This window comes from Nomascus leucogenys, chromosome 8 (assembly GCF_006542625.1).
Source record: "Nomascus leucogenys isolate Asia chromosome 8, Asia_NLE_v1, whole genome shotgun sequence".
Classification (NCBI taxonomy): domain Eukaryota; kingdom Metazoa; phylum Chordata; class Mammalia; order Primates; family Hylobatidae; genus Nomascus; species Nomascus leucogenys.
This window is the reverse complement of record NC_044388.1, coordinates 97,250,013-97,277,844: the sequence shown is the minus strand read 5'-3', so window position 1 is coordinate 97,277,844 and position 27,832 is coordinate 97,250,013. Positions and strand designations below refer to the sequence as shown.

Here is a 27,832-nt window from a genome sequence, read left to right as displayed (position 1 = left end):
GGACAGACCCAAGTTGATTGTTATCTTTTATTTTCATATGAAAAATAGATTTTAAGCAAAATTCAAAAATGACACTATAAAGAGGGCCTTAAGTACATTCTTTTTAAGATTTACCAGTTTGTAGGTTCAAATATGCAGTTAAAATCACTGGTTTTTTAAAAAAAACATGTTACAAAGATATAAAAAAAAAAAAAGCTCAGCCACACGTTGGTTTAAATTCCCATATGCAACTGTTCCCATATGTACTGTGTACAAGTGATTTATAAAAACATTGGCATTAATGGTACAGGCAAAGTAAACTACAGTGGAGTTTCAGAATCTCAGTTCACTGCATCTTGATTAAAAAAACCATGTGACATTCCAGTTATGAGGTCAGTGAGGTAGTGGAGGTGTTTTCCTTGAATATATTTACACAAGACAGTATTTCTCATCTGGCTGAGGCATTCTTTTCCTACAGTAAGACAAAAGGATAAATCAAATTCTTGAAACAGTAAAAACAGTCTTAACTAAGTGATGGCATGATGGCTTATAGGTAAATTACATATTTGAGTACCTCTTTGGAAAAATGTTTTAAGATGAACCAGTGTACAAAATTCTGAGAAAAAATTAAACGGTTATTCTTAAAACTGCTAAAATTCAAGATCCCCCAATTAAAAGTTCTAGTTTAAAAAAAAAATCTCTGTAACATCTATCCTGTGAGCAGGGATGGCATCAGTGTCAGTAACTGTCTAGTGGTTCTGATGGACCTTGTAGAACTTGTTGGAAGGAGCTCTCAGCCTTTTGGCTAAGATCAAGTGTAGTACCTGTTCTTACCAGAAAAAAGGGGAAACAAAATGTTAAGCTCAGAAGCTAGCCCCCTAACTTTTAACTAATTCAGGCTTTTATCCCACATAGGCCTGGATTACAACCCCAGACTTCTAAATAATTTTACCGATCTCGCCCCTACCCATTGTGCATTGGTTGCCTTTAAAGCAGCTAAATAACTCTGGCTGCCACCTTGAGCTGGTAATTGAACCTGGCTCTTAAGCCCTTGTGCACTCTTCTCTCACTACTCTGGGTTGTCTTATCCCCAAAGCTTCCCTATTCAATGCCCAGTGCCTCTCACACTCCTCCTCGAACCCTGCCCTGAGGCCCACGATGATTTTGGTCTTTACCTGACTGGTCCCACCACAGATGGTGTTAAGATAATCATATTCAGATGGCCTTGCTGCTACTAATTAGCTGTGTGACCTAGGTAAGTAACTTGCCCACCTTGGGCATATTAAAGAGGCAATTGTCCTTGAAAGCTCCTTGTGGCTCCACCATTAAAATATACTGCTCTGTGGTAAAGATAGATTAGCCCGTAAGTCCTGCTGTTGTCCTTTGCTATGTCCTTGACCAAATCATTTATCATTTTGTACAGATTCCTTATCTATATAAAGGGATAAGTCCTACCTCCAAGAATGTAAAAATTAAATGAGATAATATATATAAAGTTTTGTATGTGCACACAATAGGCAATCGAAAATGGAAGCTGTTACCTATCTCTGACGGTTGTGTGTGCTACTACTTACCAGTTCCATGAGTGTATTTCATGTTCCTCTTAAATGCTTATTAACCTTATCTAAGCTCACACAGAAAACCTTTGTGAAATTCAGGGTTTTTATAGACCCTAGGTTAAGAGGTCTGAATTCCAACTTTGTAAATGTAAATTACAAAATGCAGGGAGACATACTAAACTAGGACTCATATTGGCCTCACAGGTCTAAGCTCTTTATATTGACAGAGTAGGAAATAAAGAAATCCAGAAGTGGAGGACATAAACAGTAGAATTAACTATATCCCTGCCAGGTCATCCAATCTGCAGTTGTAGTCTGTTTCCTAAGCCATCAGCTTATCTACCTCTACCAAGTCTTTGCTAAGACAAGTTTTTCAGAGAGTTGAAGGTGGCATAATTTATATCTTTCCGAATCTCCTCTAGATTATACACCCCACGACTTTTAAGTACTTTCCATGTAATATATTAAATCCTTTCTTACGAGTTTCCTCTTGGCTCAGCGTGGTGGCTCATGCCTGTAATCCCAGCATTTTGGGAGGCCGAGGCAGGAGGATCGCTTGAGCCCAGGAGTTTGAGACCCGCCCTGGCAACACAGCAAGACGCCCATCTCTACAAAAAATTTTAAAAAGTAGCCAAGCCAAGCCAAGCCAAGCCAAGTGGTGTGTGCCTGTAGTCCCAGCTACATGGGAGGCTGAGGTGGGAGGATAGCTTAAGCCTGGGAGGTCAAGGCTGCAGTGAGCTGTGATGGTACCGGTACACTCCAGCCTGGGCGGTATGGCAAGACCTTGTCTCAAAAAAAGACAACAAACAACCTCAGGCTATTGTTTTTAAAAAGAGCTGCTGCTTACCTGATTTTGTCCAAGTTGAGAGTCCCCTGTGAGGGAAGACTCCAGCTGAGACAGACTGGGTGATGACGCTGAATCTGCAGAGGTGCTGGTGACCAATTCCCCTAAAGCATCTACTTGGCTCCTCAAACTGTGTAAAGTGCCCTCTGTCTGCCGCTTTCCTTTAATTAATACTTCTGCTTGCTTGGACATACAGTGTCGGAGTTGGGCCTGAAAAGTGTTGTAAGACTTAGGGTTTTACACAGAAGAAATGTACCAGAACTACCGCTCAGCTTCCTCACATACATTTGATAGGCAAATCTGGCTAACAGTAGGAATGGCTGTCGAAAATGCTCATCTTTGAAAAGAAGTGTAGGAGGTGCCAGGTGGATACTTAGTGTGCATAAACCTTTACTTTTCTGTGTTGTCATTAACTGGGACTTTTACTTTGCCCGTTTTTTCCATGCTAGCAGTGCTTAGGATTTCTGTATCCCTTGCTTCTCCATTAAATTATTGCCTCATCTCTTTTTTCCTTTTCTGTTATGACTGAGAAGATCAGTTTATACTTGACAACTGGAGTGTCTCCTGATTATGTATTTTTTTCCTAAGTCTCAGCTTCTTGTCTATAACTGACTAGGTATTTAATCCTCGACTTCATACTACTTTTTGGCTTTTGCCCCTGCTATAATCAAATTATTCTCTCAAAGTCTATAGCAGCACTGTCCAACAGAACTTTCTGCAATGATGGGAATGTTCTACCTCTGGCTATCAATATAGAAGCCACTAGACACATGTGGCTATTAAGCACTTGAAATGTGGCAAATGAATAACTGAATTTTTAACTTAATTATAATTTATTAAAATTTAAATAACCACACATGGCTGGAGACTATTGTTGGACATCACAGGACTCCACTCAATACTATAGCACTGCACTCTCTCATCCCATGCTGTCTACATAGCCATTCCCCCCACATAAATGTAACCTCCCACCTATACTCTTAACTCTCAAATCTTTAGGTCAACACTGATCAGTAATCCTAGACTCCTATTTTTGGCTGCCTACAGACAGATATCCTTCCCTGGATATCTCACAAGGCCTTCAAAGTCAACATGTTCTGAGTCAAACAATTCCTGATCTGACATTCAGCCTACTTTTCCAGTATCCCAAATCTTTCCTGCCACCACTGGCCTGTGATAACCTTATAGTTCATCACTGTGTTTCTACTTCCTGTCCCAAATACTTAGATTCTATCAGTTCTAGCTGAGGTAAAGCAGCATTACATAGGTTAAAGAACATTGGAGTCAACACAAGAAGTCATGGTTTTGAACACTGACTGCCATTTACTGTGTGACACCAACTCCTCGAAGCTTCAGACATGCCATCCCTGACACTGCCGGCAGTGCTGCAACAGCATGGATGTGAAAGCATCAGGTAAATGTAACTTTCCCCTCCCCTCCCCAATGTGCCCAGTATCTCATACTGATTTTTTGTTTGTTTTAAAGGGCAACCTTGAGTCGGTCTTCCCGGTGACGCAGTTTCTCCCGGAGTGCTTCTCCACGCCAGTGCTCATCCTTTCTCAGAGGGAAAATGGAGATACCATGAATCATCTGCTGCTACAAGTGGAAGCCAACCAGCCTTTCCCTCCCCTACCCCAGCACCCCCACATCTGTGTTTTAGCTTAGCTGGGGGAGGCGGTCAATCCTAAGAACCCAGAGAATAGCAGGATAAACTCTTACCATTATGTGAACTTGAGAAAAGTTCAGTTTTTCTTCAAAAGGTCCCTCATTCATGGTAAATGGAAGGTTCTCTTTCAAGCTTTCCAATTCTCCTTCTAGGTTTTTGTTTCTTTCCAAAATAGCTTCTAGATCTGCTGGTAGTTCTGGAAGAAACTGATTAAGATTCTTCAAGCTGGTTCTGATTTCATCCTTCACCTCAGATTTAAGTGTCCTCATTGCGTCACTGATTTCCATTTGTCTTCTCTCCAAATCTTTTTGGTTTGCCATCTAAACAGTGAGTTGGTGTCAAATATCATTGTATAAAATGTCAGACTTACTTGGAATTGAGCTGTATGATGTGCCATGTATTTAAAGATCTATAAATATCAACTACTATGATTACTAGAACTGTAAAAACTTGTGATTTTTCAGATACTCCATTACTAGAACTGTAAAAACTTGTGATTTTTCAGATATTCAAGAATCTATAAGCTACTGAATAAATTATTTTATTGGCGTTTTCACTGGAACAACTTTCATTTAGAAAAGGCATGTGCATAAAGTTCCTTGAAGGTGAATTACTCTATAGAAGGCAATCTCTTTGGAGTCAAAGCTAGTTACCAATCTCATTTCCAGTATTACCAGTATGACAGGGCAAGTTGGCTAACATCTGATCCTCCATTACCTCATTTATACATGGAGATAAATACCTTCTGCTCAGAAATGTGAAAACTAAGTGAGAATTTACATGAAGCACCTCAGTGGCACCCAACTGGCAACTAGAGTAAATAAGCCACAAATTTCGAGAAAAGGGCCATTTACTGAAATAAGTCATAAGTGATCTGGATTATAAATGCTAATGCTGGAATTTTTTAAGTGAAGAATCTGGTGGCTTGGCAATATACATTTTTTTTTTTTTAAAGACAGGGTTTTGCTCTGTAACCCAGGCTGGAGTGCAGTGGCACAATCTTGGCTCACTGCAGTCTCAACCTCCCAGGCTCAAGCAATCCTCCCACCTCAGCCTCCCGAATATCTGGGACTACAGGTGTACGCCACCACACCTAGCTACTTTTTGTATTTTTAGTAGAGACAGGGTCTTGGCATGTTTCCCAGGCTGGTCTTGAACTCCTGAGCTCAAGCGATCCACCTACCTTGGCCTCCTAAAGTGTTGGGATTACAGGAATGCAGCACCGCACCCAGCCTAGAGGTTTCTTAAAGTGTTACCAACTGCATTTGATGCCTGAGACTACTCTATGTGGCTCTACCCCATATAGAGCTTAGTGAAGAAATATGAAATTTATACCTACTGCTAATTGCCTTACCAAATTTGCAAAGGCAAACTCACTAAGGGCTTGTGGTCTTTAAATAATTTTTTTTAGTTGTTTTTTCTTGAATTAAATGGTGGGTATATGTGGGGCATCAGGGGATTGGAAGCACAGATGAAACTAGAATGGCCACGTGGGGTCATCCAAAGGACTCAGTATAGCAGGGCCAAATGAGTGGCCACAGCAGCCCGACTAGAGTTCAGGGATGGCCCAGATGCTCTAAAGGACACCAGAGATATCAAGGATTAGAGACTCTACCAGTCCAGGCATGAACTGGTTTAATACTCTCTGCCTGTCTACATTATGTGATATCAAAGGTTTCCCCCTGGACCATCTTTTCTTCCTCAAGGGGTAGGGGAGGTTTTGGCTCCTATAGACTTGTTTATGGCATAAAATCTAACATTTCAACATAATTCTTTGGGACATGAAATATGATGCTCAAGAATTACCTTTTTTCCTTGAAAAACTAACATTTTAAGAGCTTGTCAAATTTAAGAGAATTTTGTAAGTATATTTTTAATAGTCAAGGTGCATTTCTAAATTTTAAGGCTAAAAAACCAGATTTGACTTAAAGAACATTCTTATAATCAGCTTCTCTATACTGCTATAGAAAGGATATTAAAAACAATACAATCTGCCTGAGCCCAATGAGTCCTCTCTCCCCAGGCTGGTCAGCTGGGTTTCCTGGGCACACACCTGTTTCTTGAGCTCCGTGTATTCATATTGCATCTGGTTGAGCTCCTTCATCAGGCGCCTGGCCCGCTCATGGTTGTCCTGGGCTACCAGTTCAATTGTTGCCATTTCCTTTTGCATGCAGCTGTTCTCCTGTTTTTGCTCCTAGCACAGGAGGAAGAAAATAACTGTGTGATCTAACACGTGGAGGTGTGGTTTGCTGGCTTACACACTCACTAGCTCTATAACTTCATTCCCCTTCTGGGCCTCAGTTTCTCTAGCTGTCAAATGGGGATAATTCTATCTGCCTTTTATGGGCAGATCAAATACAGCTGGGAGTATATACATGTCAGAGTCTGTTAGCATTACCTTTGATAATAAGCTACTATCCCTTTCTGAGTCTTCATTAATTGTCTGTAAAATGAGAATAATAATACCCATCATCACAGGGTTACTGGTAGGATTAAATTTTAGACATCTATATTCCATCTTTATGATGATCTGCCTATCACTAGTTATAAGTGTATCCCCTTTGAGAGACACACATGGTTTAAAAGTTCGTTTCATACAACAGGGCTCCACTAACCCCTCCAGAGGGTAGTGGAAAAATCCACCCCCTTGACAGTTCCATTGCTGCTCACCTGCCTCCATCCACCATAAATTATTCTGACCTATCTGAGTGTCACTTCTCAAATTTATTTCAAGGATGAAAGCATGGTAGATTGAGCTTCCTGGTTTTAGGATAATGATTAAAGCTAATGTTGGCCAAAAAGGGCAGGATGAGAAAAATTTGTAGGCACTGACCACAGTAGTGTAATAAAACTGGCTGGGCGCGCTGGCTCACGCCTATAATCCCAGCACTTTGGGAGGCCGAGGCGTGCGGATCACAAGGTCAGGAGTGCGAGACCAGCCTGGCCAACATGGTGAACCCCGTCTCTACTAAAAATGCAAAAATTAGCCAGGCATGGTGGCACACGCCTGTAATTCCAGATACTCAGGAGGCTGAGACAGGAGAATTGCTTGAACCTGGGAGGTGCAGGTTGCAGTGAACTGAGATCATGCCACTGCACTCCAGACTGGGCGACAGAGCAAGACTCTGTCTTGAAAATAAAAATAAAAATAAACTGTCTATGAGCCGGGCACGGTAGCTCATGCCTGTAATCCCAGCACCTTGGGAGGCTGAGGCAGGTGGATCACCTGAGGTCAGGAGTTCAGGGCCAGCCTGGTCAACCTGGTGAAATCCCATCTCTACTAAAAATACAAAAATTAGTCGGGCGTGGTGGCACACACCTGTAGTCCCAGCTACTCAGGAGGCTGAGGCATGAGAATTGCTTGAACCCGGGAAGCAGAGGCTGCAGTGAACTGAGATCGCGCCACTCAATCTAGCCTGGGAGACAAAGCAAGATGCCATCTTAAAAAAAAAAACGTCTAGAGAAGGCTTCTTCAACACCCCCTCCTCCCTGCCAGTGGAGGTGTAAACTGAGGCTTGCTGGCAGAACATGCTCTCTACTTCGTGCTGATAATGGCTGTTCACATGACAGTCTCCCCAGCCAGCCAGAGCTCCACACCCATCCCAGGTAAAATTTACCATCAGCCTCAAGGACAAATGAGCATAAATACACCAATAACAGTTGGGTTCAGGACTGGGTTGATGGGTAATTTATTTTCTCTATGTTGAAGTGGTGTTGCAGTTTAAAATTTTAAATTTATCATTTCCTCACAAACTGCCAAGGCAGCAGGTACTCACAAGAAGGTTTTTCTCCAGCTGGCTCCGCTGGATCTTAAGTGCTTCTTTCAGGCTGGCCACCTGCCTCTCAGCTTTCTTTCTTTCTGTCAAGAACTGGTTCCGCAGGAGGCTGAAGTCTGCCCTCATAGAATCTGCCTCTTTCTGGAGGGCCAACAGCTCACCTGACTTCTCCACCAATTGCTGCTCCCTTTCTGAAAGCTGCCGTTCTGAAATGAGCGTTTTCAGTAGGTTTAGCCAAAGACCCCGAGCCAGCTGTGGGCAGAGCTCCCCTTCCCTTGTGGCAGATGCATAATGGTGATATGCTACCCATGCAGGTGCTTTCCTCCATTACAAAGTCTTACAAGCCTACCCTTACCCACACCAAAGGCCCAGAAAAAGACCCAGATAAGGGTGCCTTTTGAAGTAATTGGTTCCTGGAGGGCCTGATCCCAGAGTGACAGATAGCTACTATCTTCTCTTGCAAGTCTTTGAGACCAGTGAGGGGAAACCCAGCGCCAATCCTGAAGTGTGTGGAACAGCTGAAATATTTTTTATAAACATTGATTTTCATAAAGGGAGACACACCAGTACTACTACTTTCCACAGGAGGCAGTGCAGTGGAAAGTGCGCAGGATTTGGAGCTGGCTCCTACACTGGCATGAGCCACATTTTATAGATGAGGAATACATTTCCTGATGTTCAATTGGAATCATGTATGCAAATGCCTGGTACATAGTGAGTACTCGACAGAGAATGCTTACGAAATAAAAGTGACATTTAAAAGATATTTTTCTCATCACCCTATTTACAGGAGCGCCCTGCCCAGATTTCACTTTTCAACAACTCTGGCATGATCAGAACGCAACATATTCTTTTAAGTTTCATTTTCATAATGAAATGATTGGGTCTGGGTATATCAACAGTTCCCAGGGAAAAAGGAATAATAACCCTTTCAGATCCCCAAGCCCACAACATTTTCCGAGCACTGTTAAACCCTGGAGCCTAAGAAAGAGAAAAATCATTTACTGATGTGAGAACAATCATTTACCCTGGATTCCCATGTCAACTTCATTTATATATGGTTCAAGAGAGAACAAACTGACCTAAAAGCAAACACCTGTATTCTGGTACCATTCACTATGCCAAATCTGGACAGAAGAACTGTTAATATGATTTTTTTGACACTTGAGATGAAGTAGATCTTATTCCCAAAGCTCATAGATAATATACTTTAAGAGTATCTTTTGGCAATTATTCACGTGAATGTTCCACTTTCCTGAGATGGCATTCTCAAAGGAGACAATACGAGCAAGGAAGGACTTGCTGGTCAGTCTCAGGATTAAATCTCTTCTCTGAACCTGCTTCCTCATCTTTCACAGGGCTATCGTACCTCCTGCTTTACTTCTCCTGCCTCCTCTCCTGGGCTCTGGCTGGGCTCTGGATCTCTTTAAATATTTTTGCAAGACAACCAGCAGAGCCAACCCATACCCCATCTCCCAGTGAGAAGTTCCAGAATACATACTAGTTTGGGAGAGCGTCTTCTCCAGGCTCTCACCCCACCTCTCCTCTTCCTGCAGAGTCCTAACACGCTCTTCAGCCGCCAGCACCTTTGAGAGCACTTGGTCCAGTTTGCTTTTCTGGTCTGTTAATTCCTTTTCCAGCTGGTACTGCTGCTCCTTCAGTGTCACTTTACTGATTTCTAATTTGCTTTCTTCACTTTCTCTCTCTTTCTGGAGTCTCTGAAACATCTTAATAAAGAATAATCTTGATTAGTCATAAAACAACAAATAGTGTCCCAGAGAACCTGCATGGACATGAGACAGATTCTAGTTCAGAAGAAAGTAGAAGATAGCCCACAGGGACAATTCCATTACAGAGGTGATCAAGAGGGCTTGGGAAGCTTTCTGGCCAGCATGTGAGGAGGGGATTCAAGCAGCAAATGGCACGTGGCTGTTAAGTATCTTTACAGGACCGATGTTCTATGATTGTTAAAGGTCTGTAAGAGAGTCACATAGTTGGTATAAACGCTACCCATGGCTACACAGGGCAGTTAAGTGACACATAGTCCCATGGGGGATATTTCTCAGCAGCTTTCTGCCAGGGGAAAAATAGGCTCACATGAGCCACAAAATACTTTCTTTATGTAAAATCATAAATGTGTAGTACCATTTCTTGTTGGACTAGTTTGAGCTTGTTTTCTTCAATCTCATTCTGAAGCACTTGAAGTTGTTGTTGTTTTGTCTCCTCTTCTTTCTGACAGTCTTCAAACCTATTTGCCCATTCACTGATGTCCTTCTGGAGTCGGGTCTGCTCACTGAGCAATACATCCTGATGCTTGGTGGTGTGAAGCAGGTCCTTTAGGTGAAAGAACAAGTGGAAACTACTAATAAAGCCATCTTTATTAGAGGTGGCCAGTGCCAATCCAGTATGTACTAAGTCTGACAAAACGAGAGGCATAGAAGTTTATTTCCTTTATTATCTCAATAAACTTACAGGTACAATAGAATTTAGATGTCTAATCCAACTTTTTTTTTTTTTTGACAGTCTTGCTCTGTTGCCAAGGCTGGAGTGCAGTGGCATGATCTCGGCTCACTGCAACCTCTGCCTCCCAGGTTCAAGCAATCCTCCCATCTCAGCCTCTCCAGTAGCTGGGACTACAGGCACATGCCCCATACCCAGCTAATTTTTTGTCTTTTCCGTAGAGACGGGGTTTCACCATGTTGGCCAGGCTGATCTCGAACTCCTGACCTCAAGTGATCCACCTGCCGTGGCCTCCCAAAGTGCTGGGATTACAGGCGTAAGCCACCATACCCAGCCTGTGTCTAATGTTAACTTTTTTTTTTTTTTTTTTTTGAGACAGAGCTTTGCTCTTGTTGCCCAGGCTGGAGTACAATGGTGCAATCTCAGCTCACGGCAACCTCTGCCTCTCGGGTTCAAGCGATTCTCCTGCCTCAGCCTCTCGAGTAGCTGGGATTACAGGCATGTGCCACCACGCCTGGCTAATTTTGTATTTTTAGTAGAGATGGGGTTTCTCCATGTGGGTCAGGCTGGTCTTGAACTGCCGACTTCAGGTGATCTGCCCGCCTTGGCCTCCCAAAATGCTGGGATTACAGGTGTGAGCCACTGCACCTGGCATAACTCTTAATTTACACAATAGAAACTGAGGTCTAGAACTTGCTTGAAGTGCTTTGAATTACAGCACTACTCTCACAGGACAACACTGAATTACCTTCAAGAAAATCATTAGAAGTACGAGGGTCAAAAATCTGCTATATTCAATATCTGACAAGATAGAGGCCCAGATTTGGCGGGTACTCTATGGCTCAAGGAGTAATCAAATCTAAGCCCAGCCTTTAGAAGCCTCATCTGTCATGGATTAGAGATGGCCCGTCTGGTCCCTGAAGCCCCAAGAAGGGCTGCTGAGAGACTGCTGCTGGGCTCTGGTCTAGCCACCACCCTATTTACTAGCTTTGAGTAAAACTTTGTTTGTATCAAGAGTTCTAAGGCTAAAATAAATTAGCAAACCACTGCTCTCCACCAAAACTTTTATTTATGTGATGGTTATGTTATATAAATTGACCTATGGTATCTGCTGTTGTGAAGAGGAACCAGCCTACTTGATTTCTTTGTTATTTAAACCAATGGTCTGCATACCCTCAGTATACTACTAGAATATTACATTTGTTAACCTTACCTGTTTTGCTAGGTTCAAATGATCTTGGACATTAGCTAGTTCCTCCTGCAGTGAGTTTACTGCTTCTCGTTTTTCTACAGAAATGACATTCTCATGAAATAAGAAATACATACGTATTTACTGTACAGATTCCCATTAGCATTCCCAAAAAGTAGAGAAGTTGTTTCAAGCTTACTTCTGTTACATGTATGACTATGCCACACTATCTCATTAAAGGCCAAAAGAGAGTTACATGCACAATCCAGATTTGGGCTTGGAGCTCAGGTTTTTAAAGATTTTCATGTTCAAAATCTCACAATGAAAAAATTACAGATAATACTTAATGTTAGGTGTTTAAAAACAGCTACCTTCTGCATTGCTGGTAGAAATAGAAACTTAACCTTTCAGGAAGGCAATTTGGGAATAAATTTTTTATCTATACTGGCTTTGTCAATTACTAGCTGTGTGACCTCTAGCAAGTCACTTCTCATTTAAGCAGTCACAAGAAACTAAGCTCCAGTTTCCTTATTTACAAATGAGTAAAATAATTTTTATCTCATAAAAATGTTATGAGGATTGAGAAAATGAAATACCAAGGACATAAAAAATGTTCAACAAGTATATTATTAGCTAGAATTACTCAGCAATTTCTTCTAAATAAATGATCATATTTATAAACATTTGGTAATTTTAAAATCTTCATTATTTACATCTTTGTTTTTGTTTTTCAAACTAGACACACACCCCTAGGAAAATCTGGAAGGATATTCACCAAACTGTTACTAGGAATCTATGAGGAGTGAGGTCAACAGCAATTTTTATTTCTTTTTGCTATGTTTTCAAATTGTTCTCTAAGGAACATGAATTAGGTTTTTTTTTTTTAAACTGACTTTATTGAGATAAAATTCACATATCATGTCCTATTTAAAGTGTACAATTCAAAAGCTTTTAGTATATTCCGAGTTGTGCAACCATTACCACAATCTAATTTTAGAAAGAAACTCCATGCTCATTAGCAGGAATTACTTCTGTCATAAGAAAAATCAAAGAAAGAATCTAACAAAGGGCAAGGAAATCACACACTTTTACTGTTTTGCTGCCTTATACCTTGGAGCTGCTGTTGCATTGCTGAAATGTCTTTATGCAGTGACAACTTGTCTCTGTTTAGTTGGTCTAGTTCCTGCTGCAGTTTTCTGACATTCAATTCCAACTTTTCTAAGTTTGATTGCTCCATTTTGCTATTTTCTTCTTCTGCTGCTAAAACCCTATCACAGAGAATAAGTCAGACTGTCAAATATACAAGCACACATAGGAGATGACTGAGGAACAGTGTTATCCTTTCACAACATACAGTTATGGAAAGTATAAATGATTATAAATCTTCACAAAATTTAAGACAACTCATTTTCAGAATCTTATCAGCTTTCTAAGTGGAGACTTTTTTCAAAAACTGACTCACTAAATTGAAGTTTTATAAAAATCATGGATTAAAAACATGGATAACATTCAGAATTCCAAAAATCTGATAAAAATGGAGCTGTGATAATTGAAAGCGTAGAAAACAATTATATGTACAGTAGGATCTGTCCATATAACAGACATGCATGAGCATGTATTGTAGTACATAAAGGGAGTCATACAGTGTGGACTTGCTTTTGGTCTGGCTTCTTTCACTCAACGTAGTTACTTTGAGATTCATCCATGTTGTGTATATCAATACTTCATTCCCTTCTTATTGCTGAGTAGTATTCTACAGTGTGGATATACCACAATTTGTTTATCTATTTACCAGGTGATAGACAATTTGGGTCATTTCTAGTTTTTGGGTATTACAAATAAGGCTGTCATGAACATTAGCATATACACTGTGTAGAAATATGCTTTCATTTCTCTTGAATAAATACAATACCTAGGAGTGGAATGGCTAGATCTTCCGGTTGGTGTATGTTTGATTTTTAAGTAACTGTTAAACTGTCTTCCAAAGTTTGACAGTTACTTAATACCATTTTACATGCCCCTCAATCATATATGAAAGTTCCGGCCGGATGTGGTGGTTCATGCCTGTAATCCCAGCACTTTGGGAGGCCAAGGCGGGTGGATCACAAGGTCAGGAGATCGAAACCATCCTGGCTAACACGGTGAAACCCTGTCTCTACTAAAAATACAAAAAATTAGCCAGGCGTGGTGATGGTGCCTGTAGTCCCAGCTACTCAAGAGGCTGAGGCAGGAGAATGGCATGAACCCGGGAGGCGGAGCTTGCAGTGAGCCAAGATAGCGCCACTGCACTCCAGCCTGGGCAATAGAGCGAGAATCCATCTCAAAAAAAAAAAAAAAAAAAAAAGTTCCTGGTTAACATTAACATTTGGTATGGTTGTTGTTCTAATAGGTGTGTAGTGATATCGCACTGTGGTTTTAATTTGCATTTCCCTAATGATTAATTATCCTGCGTATCTTTTCATGTGCTTATTTGCCATCCATTTATCTTCTGTAATGAAATGTCTGTTCAAATCTTTTGCCCATTTAAATAATTGGGTTGTCTTCTTACTGAGTTTTGAAAGTTCTTTATATATGTATTCTGAATACAAGTCCTTTATCAGATACATGGGTTGCAAATATTTTTTTCCCAACCTGTGACATATCTTTTCATTACCTTAACAGTGTCTTTTGAGGAGCAGATGTTTTAAATTTTGAAGTCTAATTTTATCAATTTATTATTTTATGGATCATGCTTTTGGTGTCATACCAAGAATTTTTGCCCACTCCAAGGTCACAAAAGTTTTCTATGTTTTATGTTTTCTTCTAGAAGTTTTATATTTAGGTTTTACATATATGTTTATGGTCCTATATATAAATATAAAAATAAATATGTATATATATATTTTTTTGAGACAGGGTCTCATTCTCACCCTGGCTGGAGTGCAGTGGTATCATCATGGCTCACTGCAGCCTCGATCTCCCTGGCTCAAACAATTCTCCAACCTCAGCTTCCCAACCTGGCTATTTTTAATTTTTTTTTTTTTTTTGGCAGAGACAGGGTCTTTCTATGTTGCCTAGGCTGGTCTCAAACTCCTGGGCTCAAGTGATCCTCCTGCCTCAGCCTCCCAAAATGCTGGGATTACTGGCATAAGCCACCGTGCCTGGCCTCATTTTAAATTAATATTTATATATTATACATAGTGAGGTATGAATTGAAGTTCTTTTTTTGGTTTTGTATATCCAATTGTTTCAGCCAACATTTTTCTAAAAGACCATCTTTTCTCTACTGAAAAAGATGCCTTTGTATCTTTATCAAAATCAGTTGTTCACATATATGTCAGTTTATTTCTAGACTTTCTACTCTGTTCCATTGATCTATGTGTTTACACTAATACCACAGTGTTTTGATTACTACAGGTTTATAAAAGTGTTACAATCAGGTAGTGTTAGTCCTAAATTTTTGTTCTACTTTCTAAAAGTTGTTTTAGTGTCATACCTAAAAAATTGTATAAATTCTATTCTAGGTCTTAGAATAATTCGATTCTAGGTTCATAAAATTTTAGAACCAGCTTGTCAATTTCCACAAGGAAAGGCTATTGAGATTTTAATTGTAACTGTTTTGAATCTAGAGATCAATTTGAAGAGAACTAAATCTTTAACAATGTTGTCTTCTGGTCCAGGAATAAGATATATATCTCCATTTATCTCCAGCATGTATTATTTTACTTAAAAAAACCAAAATAGATTTTTAAAAAATGCTTTTGAGGAAAAAAAAAAAGCCAGAAGGAAACTCACCAAAAAATGCAACTGGCAAAATGTATTATGATACCAAGTTTGTGGTGTATTTTATCCTTTTCTCTATTTTCCAAATTTTTTATAGCGTGTTTAAAATGCTTTGGCTTGAAGAAGTGATCCTGCAAGCTTATTTGTTCTTGCTCTCACCTTTTGGTTTGTGCCAACTTTTTTTCCCAAATGTCACATTTCTCTTGGAGATCTTCCTTTTCTTTGCTCAAACACTCAACACACGATTGTAAAGCTCGGGACTCAGCAGTCATTCGTTCTATTTCTCGTTTATCCCTCTCGAGGAGCTGCTTCTGCCACTCTATTTCCCCTTTCTGCTGCTGGGCGATCTGCTGCAAATTCTCTAACTCCAGTTTCTCCTAAATCAGGTAAAAAACGACTCAAACATCCTAAATGAAAAAGGCTTCAGTTTCTTAAGGGTACATTGGCTTTGTTCATTACCTCTAGCACTGCCACCTGAGTCTTCTCTAATTCAGATACCCTTTGGTCATGTTGTAGCTTCAAACCTTGTAGCTCATTGTTTTCAAGTTGCAACATGTCCAGAATATTCTTTAGTTCTAAGGGATAGAAACAAAGCATGGTCCGTGATATTAAATGAACTTGGAAAACATTTACAAAATGAAAAAGAAAACAACGCTATTACTAAAACAAGATAATTTTAAAAATTTTGTTGAGCTGAATTAATGGTGCTAATTTTATTTTTAATAAAAAATTCTCTAAAAGTATCATTAAATACTATGTAATTTGTTAAAAACATTTTAACAAGCCAGGTGCAGCAGCACGCACCTGTAATCCCAGCCATTTGGCAGGCTGAGGTGTAAGGATTGCTTGAGCCCAGGAGTTTGAGACTAGCCTGGTTGACAGAGCAAGATCCCATCTCTATATAAATAAATAAACAGACAAACATTTTAACAAAAACATTTAATTAACAAAGATCTGGTTCCAGAGCATTTGCTTCTACATAAAAGAATCAACTAAAAGTATTTTATATAAAATTGATCAAAATAAATTAAAAATACTTTGAAATACAGACTGAGATTTACATAACAATTTTTGGCCTTTGAAATACAGATATTTAAATATTAACTTTTTCTCTGATTATAGAGATACTTGCTTACTGTAGAAAAGCTGGAAAATACAAAAAAAAAGCATAAGAGAAAAAAAATTAAAACCCACCATTATTTCACCACCCCAAATCACTATTACAATAGCATTTTGATGTATTTTCTTCTAAGAATGCATGTGCGTGCACGTGTGCACATGTGCGTGCACACACACACACACACTGTCTCACAGATTTTAAAATAAACTGGGACTATACTCCATATTCATTTTTTACCTACTTTTTTTCATTCTTCTCATGGGCATGTTTGCATGTCATTAAATGTTAAAAATACGGCTTTTAAATTGGTTATCTGTTTCCAATTTTTTGGGGGGTGCGGTGGAACAGGGTCTTCCTCTGTTTCCCAGGCTGAAGCATAGTGGCATAGTCATAGCTCACTGCAGCCTTGACCTCCTGAGCTCAAGGGATCCTCCCTGCTTGGCCTTCTGAATAGCTGGGACTATAGGTGCACATCAATGTGCATCGCTAATTTTTGAATATTTTTGTAGAGATGGGGTCTCACTACATTGCCCAGGTAGTTTTGAACTCCTGGGCTCAAGCAATCCTCTTGCCTCAGCCTCCCAAAGAGCTGGGATTATAGGCATGAACCACCACACCCAGCCTGTTTCCAAATTTTGTCATTATAAATATTGCTGCGATGTACATACTTGCCCTTTCTGGAGGAGTAGAAATGGGCTGACTGGTTCAACAGGTGTGAATTTTAAGAGCCTTGAAACACTGGGAGATTGTTGCAGTTTATACCTCAATTGATAGACTATGAGTACTCTTCTTTCAGCACACTCTGATCAGCAATGAGCATGATTATTTTGCTTTTAAATAAAGTTTATCAATTAAAATGGCAGAAAATAACATCATATTCCTTTTATAACCTGCTTGCTTTGCTTATTAGTAGTAAGGTTAAACTTTAAAGTTTTTTTGGCCATTTGTTATTTTTTCTGTGACTTGTAATACAGACATTTCCAACCTCAAACTTTGTATGATTGTTTTCCTTTAAACTTACCGGTTTTATGTTTAGACATCTGCCTTAAAACAACCTGAAGATTTTCTTCCTCTTTTTCAATTTCCTGCTTTATAAGTGTAAGTTGAGTTTTCCTTTCACTAATCTGAACGTTTAGTTCTCCTTTCTGAAAACTCAGTTCTTCCAGAAGAGATTTTACTTCCTGTGTTTGAAAAAAAAAAAAGTTATTCCCTCCTGTGACTGTAAATGAAAATTACTTCAAAATAAGTTGTTATTGTTTTATTTCATAAATTCTAATTTGGAAACAAGCTCATTTTTGCCTTTTATGTCAAGAACAGCATTATATTTTGCAGAAACCTATTTATATATAATAGAAGAAAGTAACATATTCTCTTCATCTAAATATATTTGCAACATTACTATAAGCAAGGCAATGTGCTATAGAGAGAAAAGCCTGACTGAGACATGGCTCCTGCTCTGGAGGGGCTTAGTACCTTGTTGAGTGGTAAGGCAGGGAACATAAACATGATCACAAAAGGCTAGGCCTTCATGCCCTAGGAAACATGCAGACAGAGTGTTTCTAAACTCAAAAGAAGGAAACTCCTTCTTCCAGGAGAAATAAAAAGGTCAGAGAAGTTTTCTTTTTTTTTTTTCTTTTTTTATGTTTTTTAAACTGCATAATAGAAATGCTTTATTATTATTTTTAATTTTTTTATTATTATACTTTTAGGGTACATGTGCACAATGTGTAGGTTTGTTTGTTACATATGTATACATGTGCCATGTAAATTGAGTCTCACTTTGTCACCAGCCAGGGTGCAGTGGCTCGATCTCGGCTCACTGCAACCTCCGCCTCCCGGGTTCAAGAGTGCCGTGGTGCAATCTCGGCTCACTGCAACCACCACTTCCCGAGTTCGAGCAATTCTCCTATCTCAGTCTCCCGAGTAGCTACGATTACAGGCGCATGCCACCATGCCTGGCTAATTTTTGTATTTTTAGTAGAAATGGGGTTTCACCATGTTGGCCAGGATGGTCCATCTCTTAACCTCGTGATCCACCCGCCTTGGCCTCCCAAAGTGCTGGGATTACAGATGTGAGCCACTGTACCTGGCCAGAAGTTTTCTAAGAGGAGGTGGCATGAAGCTGCGCCATGAGAAATAGGTGGGATCTGGCTAGTGATAGGGGAGAAAGAGAATTCCTGGAGAAGAAATGGTATGAGAAAGGTACAGGGGCAGGAGAACTTTGAGCATACACAGAAAACAACAGAGGGGGAACTGCACATGACAGCCGCTGCATGGATACGTAACAACACCAAATTGATTTTACAGAGGAGGCAAGATTTCAGGAATTTATATTTTCATTTGGGGAGAAGCAATGAAAATACATCAAAGTAAACCTATAGCACTGTCCTAGGACTCTTCAGAAAACCCAAATAAAAAACACACCCTAATGTGATTGCACTTCTCAGTTACTTCAGTCTCTCCCAGTCTCAGAGCTTCCTGGAGGTCAGCTTTTGCCTGGACCATGCTTCCTTGGAGTAGATGCAGCTCCTCCTTTTTATGCCCTAACTGCCTGTCCAAGACAGCCATCTCCTGCTGCTGACTTGTCACCTGTATTAAAGAAAAGGGAAGAGTAAATTTGACAAAGGCCATACAGCCCTCAGTGCTAACCTGGAGATAATTTAGTTGTGAGGTAAAATCAGGAGCTAATATCCTAGCCCCCAAGAGTCAGAAAAGCCAGGCAAGGAGTGCAAGGGTGAAATGCCTAATGAAAACCTTGAGCTCACATACTTAAAACCACTCAAATCACAGTGATCACAGTAAGAACAACAATATGATAATCATAATTATCCCTCAGGTTATAGTTTTCCAAGAACTTTTATTTTTATACCCTAATTCCATTTTGACATCCTTGGTGATGGAAGTTAGTCAGAGATTTTTAAAATGTATTCATTTTTAAAATTAAAAAGTCGTTACAATTTTAAAGACAATACATATTTGTTTACAAAAAAAAGAAGACCATGCAGATATGCAAAAGGAAGAAAACAGAAAATACTCAAAATCCCCCCTTATCAGATGACCACTTTTGTACTTTAGTATTGACTAAAAATACAACCATAAGTGTTCATAAAGGCATTTAACAGAAATGATCTCATAGAGTATGCCATGTTTTGAGACTCACTTTTTTTATTCAAAAATATTGTATTGAGTTGGGATTGAAATTTAGTTCAGACTTTATGCTTAACAACTATAATACATAGCCTCATTTATTCTTTTCTGCAATTAAACATGTATTACTTTTATAATCATAAAGTGCTGTGTCAGTTGTTTTTTCAAGGCGTCTATTGCCATACCTGGCTTTTCAGCTTTTCCAGCTCGGCTCTTTTTGCCTGAAGGAGCACCTCAGAGTCTTTAAGGACCTGCAGGTGGTGATCCTCATTGCGTTCTGCCATCTCGATGTCTTTTTGCAGTTTCTGAAGCCTACAAAGCACCAGCAACACTAGAGCAGATCCTACGGGACTCGGAACCCCAGAGCTGTCTTCCAGCACAAACCCCTTGTAGCCCTACAGAGGCCTTACTTACTCTTCTGTCAGTTTTTCCTTCTTCTTGCTTAAACATTGGAAGTCTGAGTCTTTTGCTGCTACAATTTTGTTTATGTCTTTCAAGATTTCTTCTTGCTTGATTTTGTGCTGCTCCAAATCCTTTGCATCAGCCTGGAGCAATCTAAAGCACATTGCTTTATTCCCCCCAGGTCCTGTAGACTTACCATGCATTATTTATCATAAACCAATTATTATCCCCTTAGCAGCAAACTTTTCATTCATCTCAATGTATACATCAATGGCTTAGGGAATCCACCTACCTTAGCTGCTGATCAGCTTTGACAAGGTTAACAGCAGTTTCCTGAGCTCTCCTTTCTAATTCCTCAGCATCTGACTCAGTTTGCAATAAACTTCTCTTGGCATCAGTGAACTTTTCAACAGCATTTTTTGTCTAGAAAAGAAACTGTCATTAAAAGCCATTCAATTACAATACTCACAGCTATTGGCCACGTAAACCGGTACAACAGCTCTTTGGGAAAACAAGATGATACAGAAAGACATAAAAATGTCCATTCGCTGTAACTAATTCTCCGTAAATAATTCAGAAGCAAAGAACTACTACATAAAAATGCTCAGTGTATAATAATATAAGACCTAACAAATAATAATAGGCTAAGTGATAATGCATTAACAAAGTGGAATACTGTGTAGCCTTTAAAGTGATCAGATGACAATGTAGCAACAAGGAAGAATGTTAATGATATTATGTTGGCTGAGAAAAATAAATTTAAAATGGTATAAGCACTGTGAGAGCAACTATGTAAAACTACATGTGTCAACAAAGACAGAAAGACTATATAAAAATAAATACAGTGATTTGAAAGTAGTGGAACTAAAGATGCTTTTTATTTCAAAATAATCTGTAATACTATTATATCATTTTAAATATTAAAACTATCTACCCAACTAAGTGGGAATGAAGTGATTTTACCAAGATTCCCTCCACACAGAAATTCTTGCTGCACTCTATAGTTATTATCAAGCGAAGTAAAAGTGCGTTGATCTGGTGATAATGTAATTATGGCTGACAAACACAAACATTAAATACTTTGCAAATGTTTAAAATCTTCCTATATAAGATATGGTAAAAAACACAATTTTTTTTTTAATCAATTTGGTTTCTTTTTCTGCCTAACATAAGATGCTTAAAACAATGACATCAAAAGTTCCAAAAATAGAGTGTGGTTTGCACTTGGTTGAGCAGTGACTCACCTTCAGCCAAAAAAAAAAAAACTGAAGTCTGCCATTGTACTAAAGCCAGAGGAGTCCGTAAGTTACATTTGTCTATTAAATATCTGTGTGGATGCAAAAGGGTTGGCAAGCTCCCAGAGAGCTACATATTTTACCATACGTCCTTCCATTTCAGATAGCTTGTTTCTGTCAGCTTCACCAGCAAAGCACTGGACAAAACTCGCTATGCATTCCAGAAAAGCCACCAAATAGTTTTTTGTCTCCTTCTATGTCAGGTTTTAACATGTCCGGCACACTCCTTCCAAAACGCCACTACTTTCTCTCTCCTCCTCCTTCTTACTAAGCTGCCTCCCTGAGTCATTTTGGGAGGAAGAAGGTGAAAGAACTTACCAGCCTTGGTTCACTTACTACCTCTGCCTACTACCACTGCCACCAATTTTCTTTTGATGATTTTATATATCTATACCTATATATATTAATATATAACCAAAATATACCAAAATATATAATCAAAATATACCAGTGATATTTTGATGATATATCATCAAAATAATATATCTTATTATATATTATTATACCAGTGATATTTTTTTCTTCTAGTTCTGCTCACATCTATTTTCTCTCATAGTAATCCAACATACGACAACAGAAGGAATAGCTCATCTGAAAAGAGGACTTTTTCCATTCTTAATTACTCACAGAATTTCTTTAATAAATAATTTGGTTCCTAGGTAATAGACTGCTTTTAATTTAAATAGATTCATGTTGAAATAGCAAAATACAAATAATAGTTCCTGAGGTGTTTCATGTGGGTAAGGAACTCTTTTCATCCTGGAATTCTCATCTAACTGAAAGAGCCTTTGGCCATGTGACTCTGGGCCAGTAATGAGCCTCTCTGAGCTACATCAGTAAACCAAGCTAACATAATCTTACAGGGTTGCCAGGAAGGTTAAATGAAACGTTTACAAAATGGCCATGTGTAGCCATAGCAGTGGCTCAATAAAAGGTAACTCCTTTTTCTCCCCAACTTCCCTCTGTGTTGTGGTCTAAAGAATATTATCGGGCCAGGCGCAGTGGCTCACGCCTGTAATCCCAGAACTTTGGGAAGCTGAGGCAGGATCACAAGGTTAGGAGTTCAAACCAGCCTGGCCAACATGGTGAAACCCCGTCTCTACTCAGGAGGCTGAGGCAGGAGAATCGCTTGAACCCGGGAGGCGGAGGTTGCAGTGAGCCAAGATCGCGCCACTCCACTCCAACCTAGGTGACAGAGCGAGACACCATCTCAAAAAAAAAAAAGAAAATTATCTCTGACCAAAAAATATTTTGTATCATTATCAACCTGAAGACCAACGTAATACTTGTGAGGTCCATTGTAGCTTAATAAGAATATAAAGATTGACCTATTTAAAAAAACACAGGTAGCAGAACCCAAATAAATAAATATAAAAGATACACACAGGATAAGGAGGTGGGGTGTGCTAGGAACTAAGTAACTTCAGTAATTTTAAATATGCTGTTTTGTTTAATCCATGCTGAAAAGCCTATGTATTCTTAGCCTGAATTTGTAGATAAGAAAAGCAAAGTCAGGGGACTTATATGACTTGCACAAATTCTCGCATCTCCTTAACTAGCAGAGTCCAGCCTGGAACCTGGCTGTCTGACTTTGACAACTGTCCTCTTATCACACACATTCTCTTTCTAATCCTTCAGGCTGACAGTAAGCTGACTCACCCACACTGAGCTCACACTCCAAACCACAAGAAGACACACCTTTTCTTTAGTGCATGAAAGTTCACTCTCAGCCTCTGCCAGGAGTCGGTCAGCTTCCCTGAGCTCTGAGCGACGTTTCAGAAGAGTCTTCTCAATGCACTCAATTTCATCTACAATATCTTCATGATGTTTGAGTGATTTTTCTATTTCTAGTTCAGTCATAAGACTCTCGACATTTCCATCAATGAAGTCCCTAAAAAATAATATATACACCCATTAAAAAATTTTAAATGTAGACAATATAGATACTTGTAGCCTAACTACTAAAAAGATCTACAATGATTTTCTAATTTTATATGAGAATAGATAAGAAAGACTGCTACATTCGATTCTGTTCAAGGTCTAGGTTTACCATCTTATTAAACATGGAATTCTTATTAGCAATAAATGCATAATATGTAAAATGCATGACATGGAATTTTCTGCCCTTTTAAATATAACAACAAAGATTATTGTGTTGTCAGCACTTGACCAAGAAAATGTTGATACTTCTATTCTTTTGAAGTATAAAAATAAAGCAAACCACTACCACAATATTCATCCATTCCCTCAAAACTATCCTTCAAGGGCAGTTCATAGGCTGCCCTTGAAGACTACCTGATTTTGTGATTTATTCCATTTGGCTAAAGTAAAACTCTGGTGACATTTGACACATCAAAAACCGTGACACACAATTCAATATCTTAAGGTTAACATGACAAAATTATTTGAAAATTAGATTATCTATGTATGACTGCATGACAGAAAAATATGAAAATAAATTCAACATTTAACAGTTTCTTTCTCTTTAAATGAAGGCATACATATGATTTTTACTTTCTTCTTGGAACATTTTTGTGTTATCCAAACTTCCTAGAATAGTATTTATTACACTTTTATAACTGAAAAGAAGTGGCGATCCTACCACCCTATCATCTCCCTCCAAATTACCTCAAAGTAAAAAAACTCCATTCCCCCATGTGTATACCCACAAAAATAACAGATATAACCATCTGCCTAACCTTCAAACATCTAGCCCCTATCTTTTAGGTGTGGCCCTTGCTTTCACTTGCCAGGACTATTAGTCACATGTCTGCTGCTAGATGGCAGTGACCATGTCTTACTTACTTGTGTCCTCTGCAGGCCTCCCTACCACCCTGGGGTCTGGGCCAGTCTGGGTTAAATGACAAAAACTGGGGAACTGTCATAATTCATGGACTACTGCAAAAGATAGGCTTTTGCATAATTAACCCAGTCAACAGATGCTGCATTCACTAAGTGACCCTATGACAGGTGCTGGGACATAGAGATGGAGGTCCAGCTACTGCCTTCAAGGAGCTCCTGGGCTCCCCAGAACATTGTGTGAACTGCTATGACCAAGGTTGTTAACCTTGAATTGTGGGTACCTGAGAAGAAATAGGCTTTTAATGAGAAAAAAAAAGGGGATCTCTGACCTTTATTTTGAAGACAAGTTGGAGTTAGGCAGGGGGGTCAGCAGGGAGAAGACAGTACATGCAAAGGTGTAGAGGCAGGAGAAAACGTGGTGTTTGGGGAACCACAGGAAAGTAGTGAGCCAGACCAAATACTGTGATAAAAGAAAAAGACGGGTGGGTTTCAGATGGAGAAGGGTCATGTATATTCTGATGGGACTGAGAATCACATGGGAAAGTGGAACAGTCAGATTTGCAGTGTGTCAAGATACAGCGTAGACCAAGAGAGAAGACATGGAAGGCCAGTGTGGAAACTATTACAATCGCTAGGATGAAACTAATTAAAAGCTAGAGAAGGGGAGATGACAGAAAGGGACCAGTTTGAGAGCTCTCTGAATGCAGAGTCAGCAGGATTTAGAGACCAACTGGAAGCATAGGAGAGTAACAGAAGAGAAAGAGTTGAGAACCCCTGTCATATTTTTAGCTAGGGTAACTGGAGACGGGAAATGGTTATACCACTCTCCAAGAGGGACTACAAGAAGAGCTGATTTGTATTATCGGCCAAAAGAACTCAGACCTGTATTGCTCAATATGGTACTCAATATGTGGCTATTAAATTAATTGAAATTAAATTCTATTCCTCAGCTCCATCGGCCACATTTCAAGTGTTCAACAGCCACACTGAGCTAGTGGTTACTGTTTTGGACAGAAGATCAAGAACATTCCAAGATTATAGAAAGTTCTGTTCGACAGCATTAATGAACTAATATCGTATTTGTCTGAATTATAAAAAGCATATTAATTACTTTTGTTGTTGACGTTTCTGGACAGTTCTATGTAATTCTTCTACTTCATGCTCTAAGCTTTTCTTCTCTTGCAAAAGATCATCAATATTATGATGCAGTTCTTCCATTTCTTTCTCGGACTGCCTCTTGGATGCTCTCATCCACCGTTCTTCCCGCTTCTTTGATTTTAAATGCTGCATTATGTCTTCCAATCTAGAAACTTCATTCTCCTGAATGAAGATGGGGGAAAAAATGCAGTGCTGAAACATCACAGGATGTTTCCTCTCTTTCCTGCCAAAAGCTGAAATTAACTGTGGTGAAAGTGGTATCAATGGCCCAAAAAATGATGGTAGATTTTAAGACTTTGGTATAAAAAGTTAAATGTCACAGATGAAACTGATGGACAAATAGAACTTTTAATTTTTCAAACAGTCCGACTACGACTGAGAAACATTTGCCAAGCCTCTTGTGGATAACCTCTGCCTCCAAAGAGTTCGGGGTCTAGCAGAAGAGATAGAAGTCTCTCCCTCCTCTGGACACATGGGAGAAAAGTTCTGAGAAGGCTGCCCAGAGGAAGAGGTGTTTTGCCTGGGTTTTGAAGAACGAATGGAAGGGGAAAGACCTAGGCTGAAGAAGTAACATATGCAAACAAAGGGAAGTATAAAAGTGCACCTGAGAAACTATATAAACAGCCGGGTAAGTTTGGAGAGTAAAAGAACCCATTCAAGAGATTATCGATAAATGCTGAATAGAAAGAAATTGTTACAAATTACAATGTGCAAGAAAAACTGCAAGAGAATGTGAGTGACTACTACAGTTAAACTTGTAAATGCACACAGACCCTCTAAAACTAGTCGACCTATTACAATGGGACTGGTGACTTGATATGTGTCCTAGTTTATCTTCCACTCAATCTGCCAAGGGAGGAAGGAAAAAACAAAGGCTCCAGGTGTTCTGAATCTGAAGGAGGAGCTTAGATTGCATTTTATTTCTTTAGAACCAAAAAGTCAGCAAGTAATCTAATGAGGCTGGGCACAGTGACTCATGCCTGTAATCCCAGCACTTTGGGAGGTCGAGGCAGGCGATCACTCAAGGTCAGGAGTTCGAGACCAGCCTGGCCAACATGGTGAAACCCCATCTCTACTGAAAATATAAAAATTAGCCGGGCGTGGTGGCGCATGCCTCTAATCCCAGCTACTTGGGAGGCTGAGGCAGGAGAATCGCCTGAACCCGGGAGGCGGAGGTTGCAGTGAGCCAAGATCACGCCACTGCACTCCAGCCTGGGAGACAGAGAAAGAGTCCATCTCAAAAAAAAAAAACAAAAGAAGAAAAAAGAAAAAGGAACTAATCTAGTGATTAGGAAATAATTATTTCTTAGAATCTAGCCTAAGAGATACAGTAAGAATTTACAGTCAGCTACAGTACCTACCAATATAGAAATGTTGTAGTCATTAAAATATTGTTTAAAGACATTTGTAAAACCATGGACAAATGCTTATAACATTAAGTAGGAAAAACAGAATACAAAATATTGTGTACAAGAAAATATAAACTATGAAAATAATAAATAAATCCCACCACCTAGAGATAATCCCCACCAAAACCTTATCCCCACCGAAATATAAACTAGGAAAATAAATAATAAATAAATCCTACCACCTAGAGATAATCCCCACCAAAACCTTACTGTATGCTGTCCATACCCATGTGCATACACATGCACATACATGTATGTGTATACACTCATATTATACATATATGTATGTGTACAAGTACAGGCACTAGTAAGTGAATATATACATACACATTAATATAACACTTGTCAATAGAAAAATATATAAGCTTGGTAAAAATGGTAAATTTCTGGACTGAAAACATTTGTTATTAAATGGCTAACCCAGGTTTGTAGACTGGCCTGAGACCCTAACTCCTGTACATGGTATTTTTGTTTTTTGGGTTTTTGTTTTTTGCTGTTACTGGGGCTGGCCTTGAATTTCTGGGCTCAAGCAATCCTCTTGTCTCAGTCTCCTGAGTAGCTCGGACTATAGGCACATGCCACTACTTTTATAAGAGAATTTTAATAAGAGAATGCTTGCACAGTTCTAAACATCAGCCTTACAAACACACTTTGGCCATATAATCCAGTCATAAATAGGTCAACTCATTAAGTATATAACCTTATCAGTCACCCATGGAAGCAGTGTGGAAAGAGAGTTGTATGTCTTTCCACTTACTAAGTTATGGTGTTCAGGGACGTTGCAATGCAGCACACCCACAGGGATGAAGGGGATGGAGAAGTTGGGGGGTGGAGGCCCATACACCATGGGGGCCCCAGCAGGAGGTGGGCCATAAACAACAGTGCCAGGGGTGAGAGGTCGGCTACTGTTTGGCAAGGGAGGAGGTGGTGCATACAGGGCCATGCCCTGGGGTACAGGAGAACCATCAGGAAGCACAGTATACATCATGTATCCAGGAGGAGGCAAAAATGGGGGTTCTTCTTGGTCATCCAGCTCACTCTCTTCCTGACTATCTCCTCCACTGTCTGCATCTTCAAAGAAATAAACAGAAGAGTTTATTAAACAAAAGAATGTTTTACCCCCATGGTTTACCAGGTAAACAAATTTAGTAGAGAACAGCAGCATTTAAGCCAAGATACTGGAGAAGTGAGAATAAAATTCTGAAAAAAAGGTCAAAACTATTTTTGAAAAGCAGCTCAAAACATGGATTCAAAGTATTTTCTA

At 39.4% G+C, this 27,832-nt stretch overlaps 1 protein-coding gene and 1 pseudogene across 1 annotated transcript in view; one reads left to right on the top strand and one right to left on the bottom strand.

Moving 5' to 3' along the window:
- Positions 1 to 13: 13 nt before the first annotated feature.
- CNTRL (centriolin) overlaps positions 14 to 27,832 on the bottom strand; it is a 101,468-nt gene continuing 73,649 nt past the window's right edge. Inside the window, exons 24-43 of the mRNA XM_030817724.1 lie at positions 27,326 to 27,639; positions 25,113 to 25,321; positions 22,898 to 23,090; positions 20,197 to 20,327; positions 19,917 to 20,057; positions 19,688 to 19,814; positions 18,780 to 18,944; positions 17,377 to 17,536; positions 15,695 to 15,810; positions 15,395 to 15,612; positions 12,584 to 12,741; positions 11,498 to 11,571; positions 9,970 to 10,158; positions 9,326 to 9,551; positions 7,825 to 8,030; positions 6,102 to 6,242; positions 4,102 to 4,368; positions 3,874 to 3,936; positions 2,386 to 2,592; positions 14 to 451 (exon numbers count right to left, since the gene is read on the bottom strand). Of these exons, the coding sequence (XP_030673584.1) occupies positions 428 to 451; positions 2,386 to 2,592; positions 3,874 to 3,936; positions 4,102 to 4,368; positions 6,102 to 6,242; positions 7,825 to 8,030; positions 9,326 to 9,551; positions 9,970 to 10,158; positions 11,498 to 11,571; positions 12,584 to 12,741; positions 15,395 to 15,612; positions 15,695 to 15,810; positions 17,377 to 17,536; positions 18,780 to 18,944; positions 19,688 to 19,814; positions 19,917 to 20,057; positions 20,197 to 20,327; positions 22,898 to 23,090; positions 25,113 to 25,321; positions 27,326 to 27,639 (3,329 nt within the window). The 3' untranslated portion in view covers positions 14 to 427. The remainder of the gene's footprint in view (positions 452 to 2,385; positions 2,593 to 3,873; positions 3,937 to 4,101; positions 4,369 to 6,101; positions 6,243 to 7,824; positions 8,031 to 9,325; positions 9,552 to 9,969; positions 10,159 to 11,497; positions 11,572 to 12,583; positions 12,742 to 15,394; positions 15,613 to 15,694; positions 15,811 to 17,376; positions 17,537 to 18,779; positions 18,945 to 19,687; positions 19,815 to 19,916; positions 20,058 to 20,196; positions 20,328 to 22,897; positions 23,091 to 25,112; positions 25,322 to 27,325; positions 27,640 to 27,832) is intronic.
- On the top strand, positions 768 to 912 carry LOC115836549 (annotated as a pseudogene).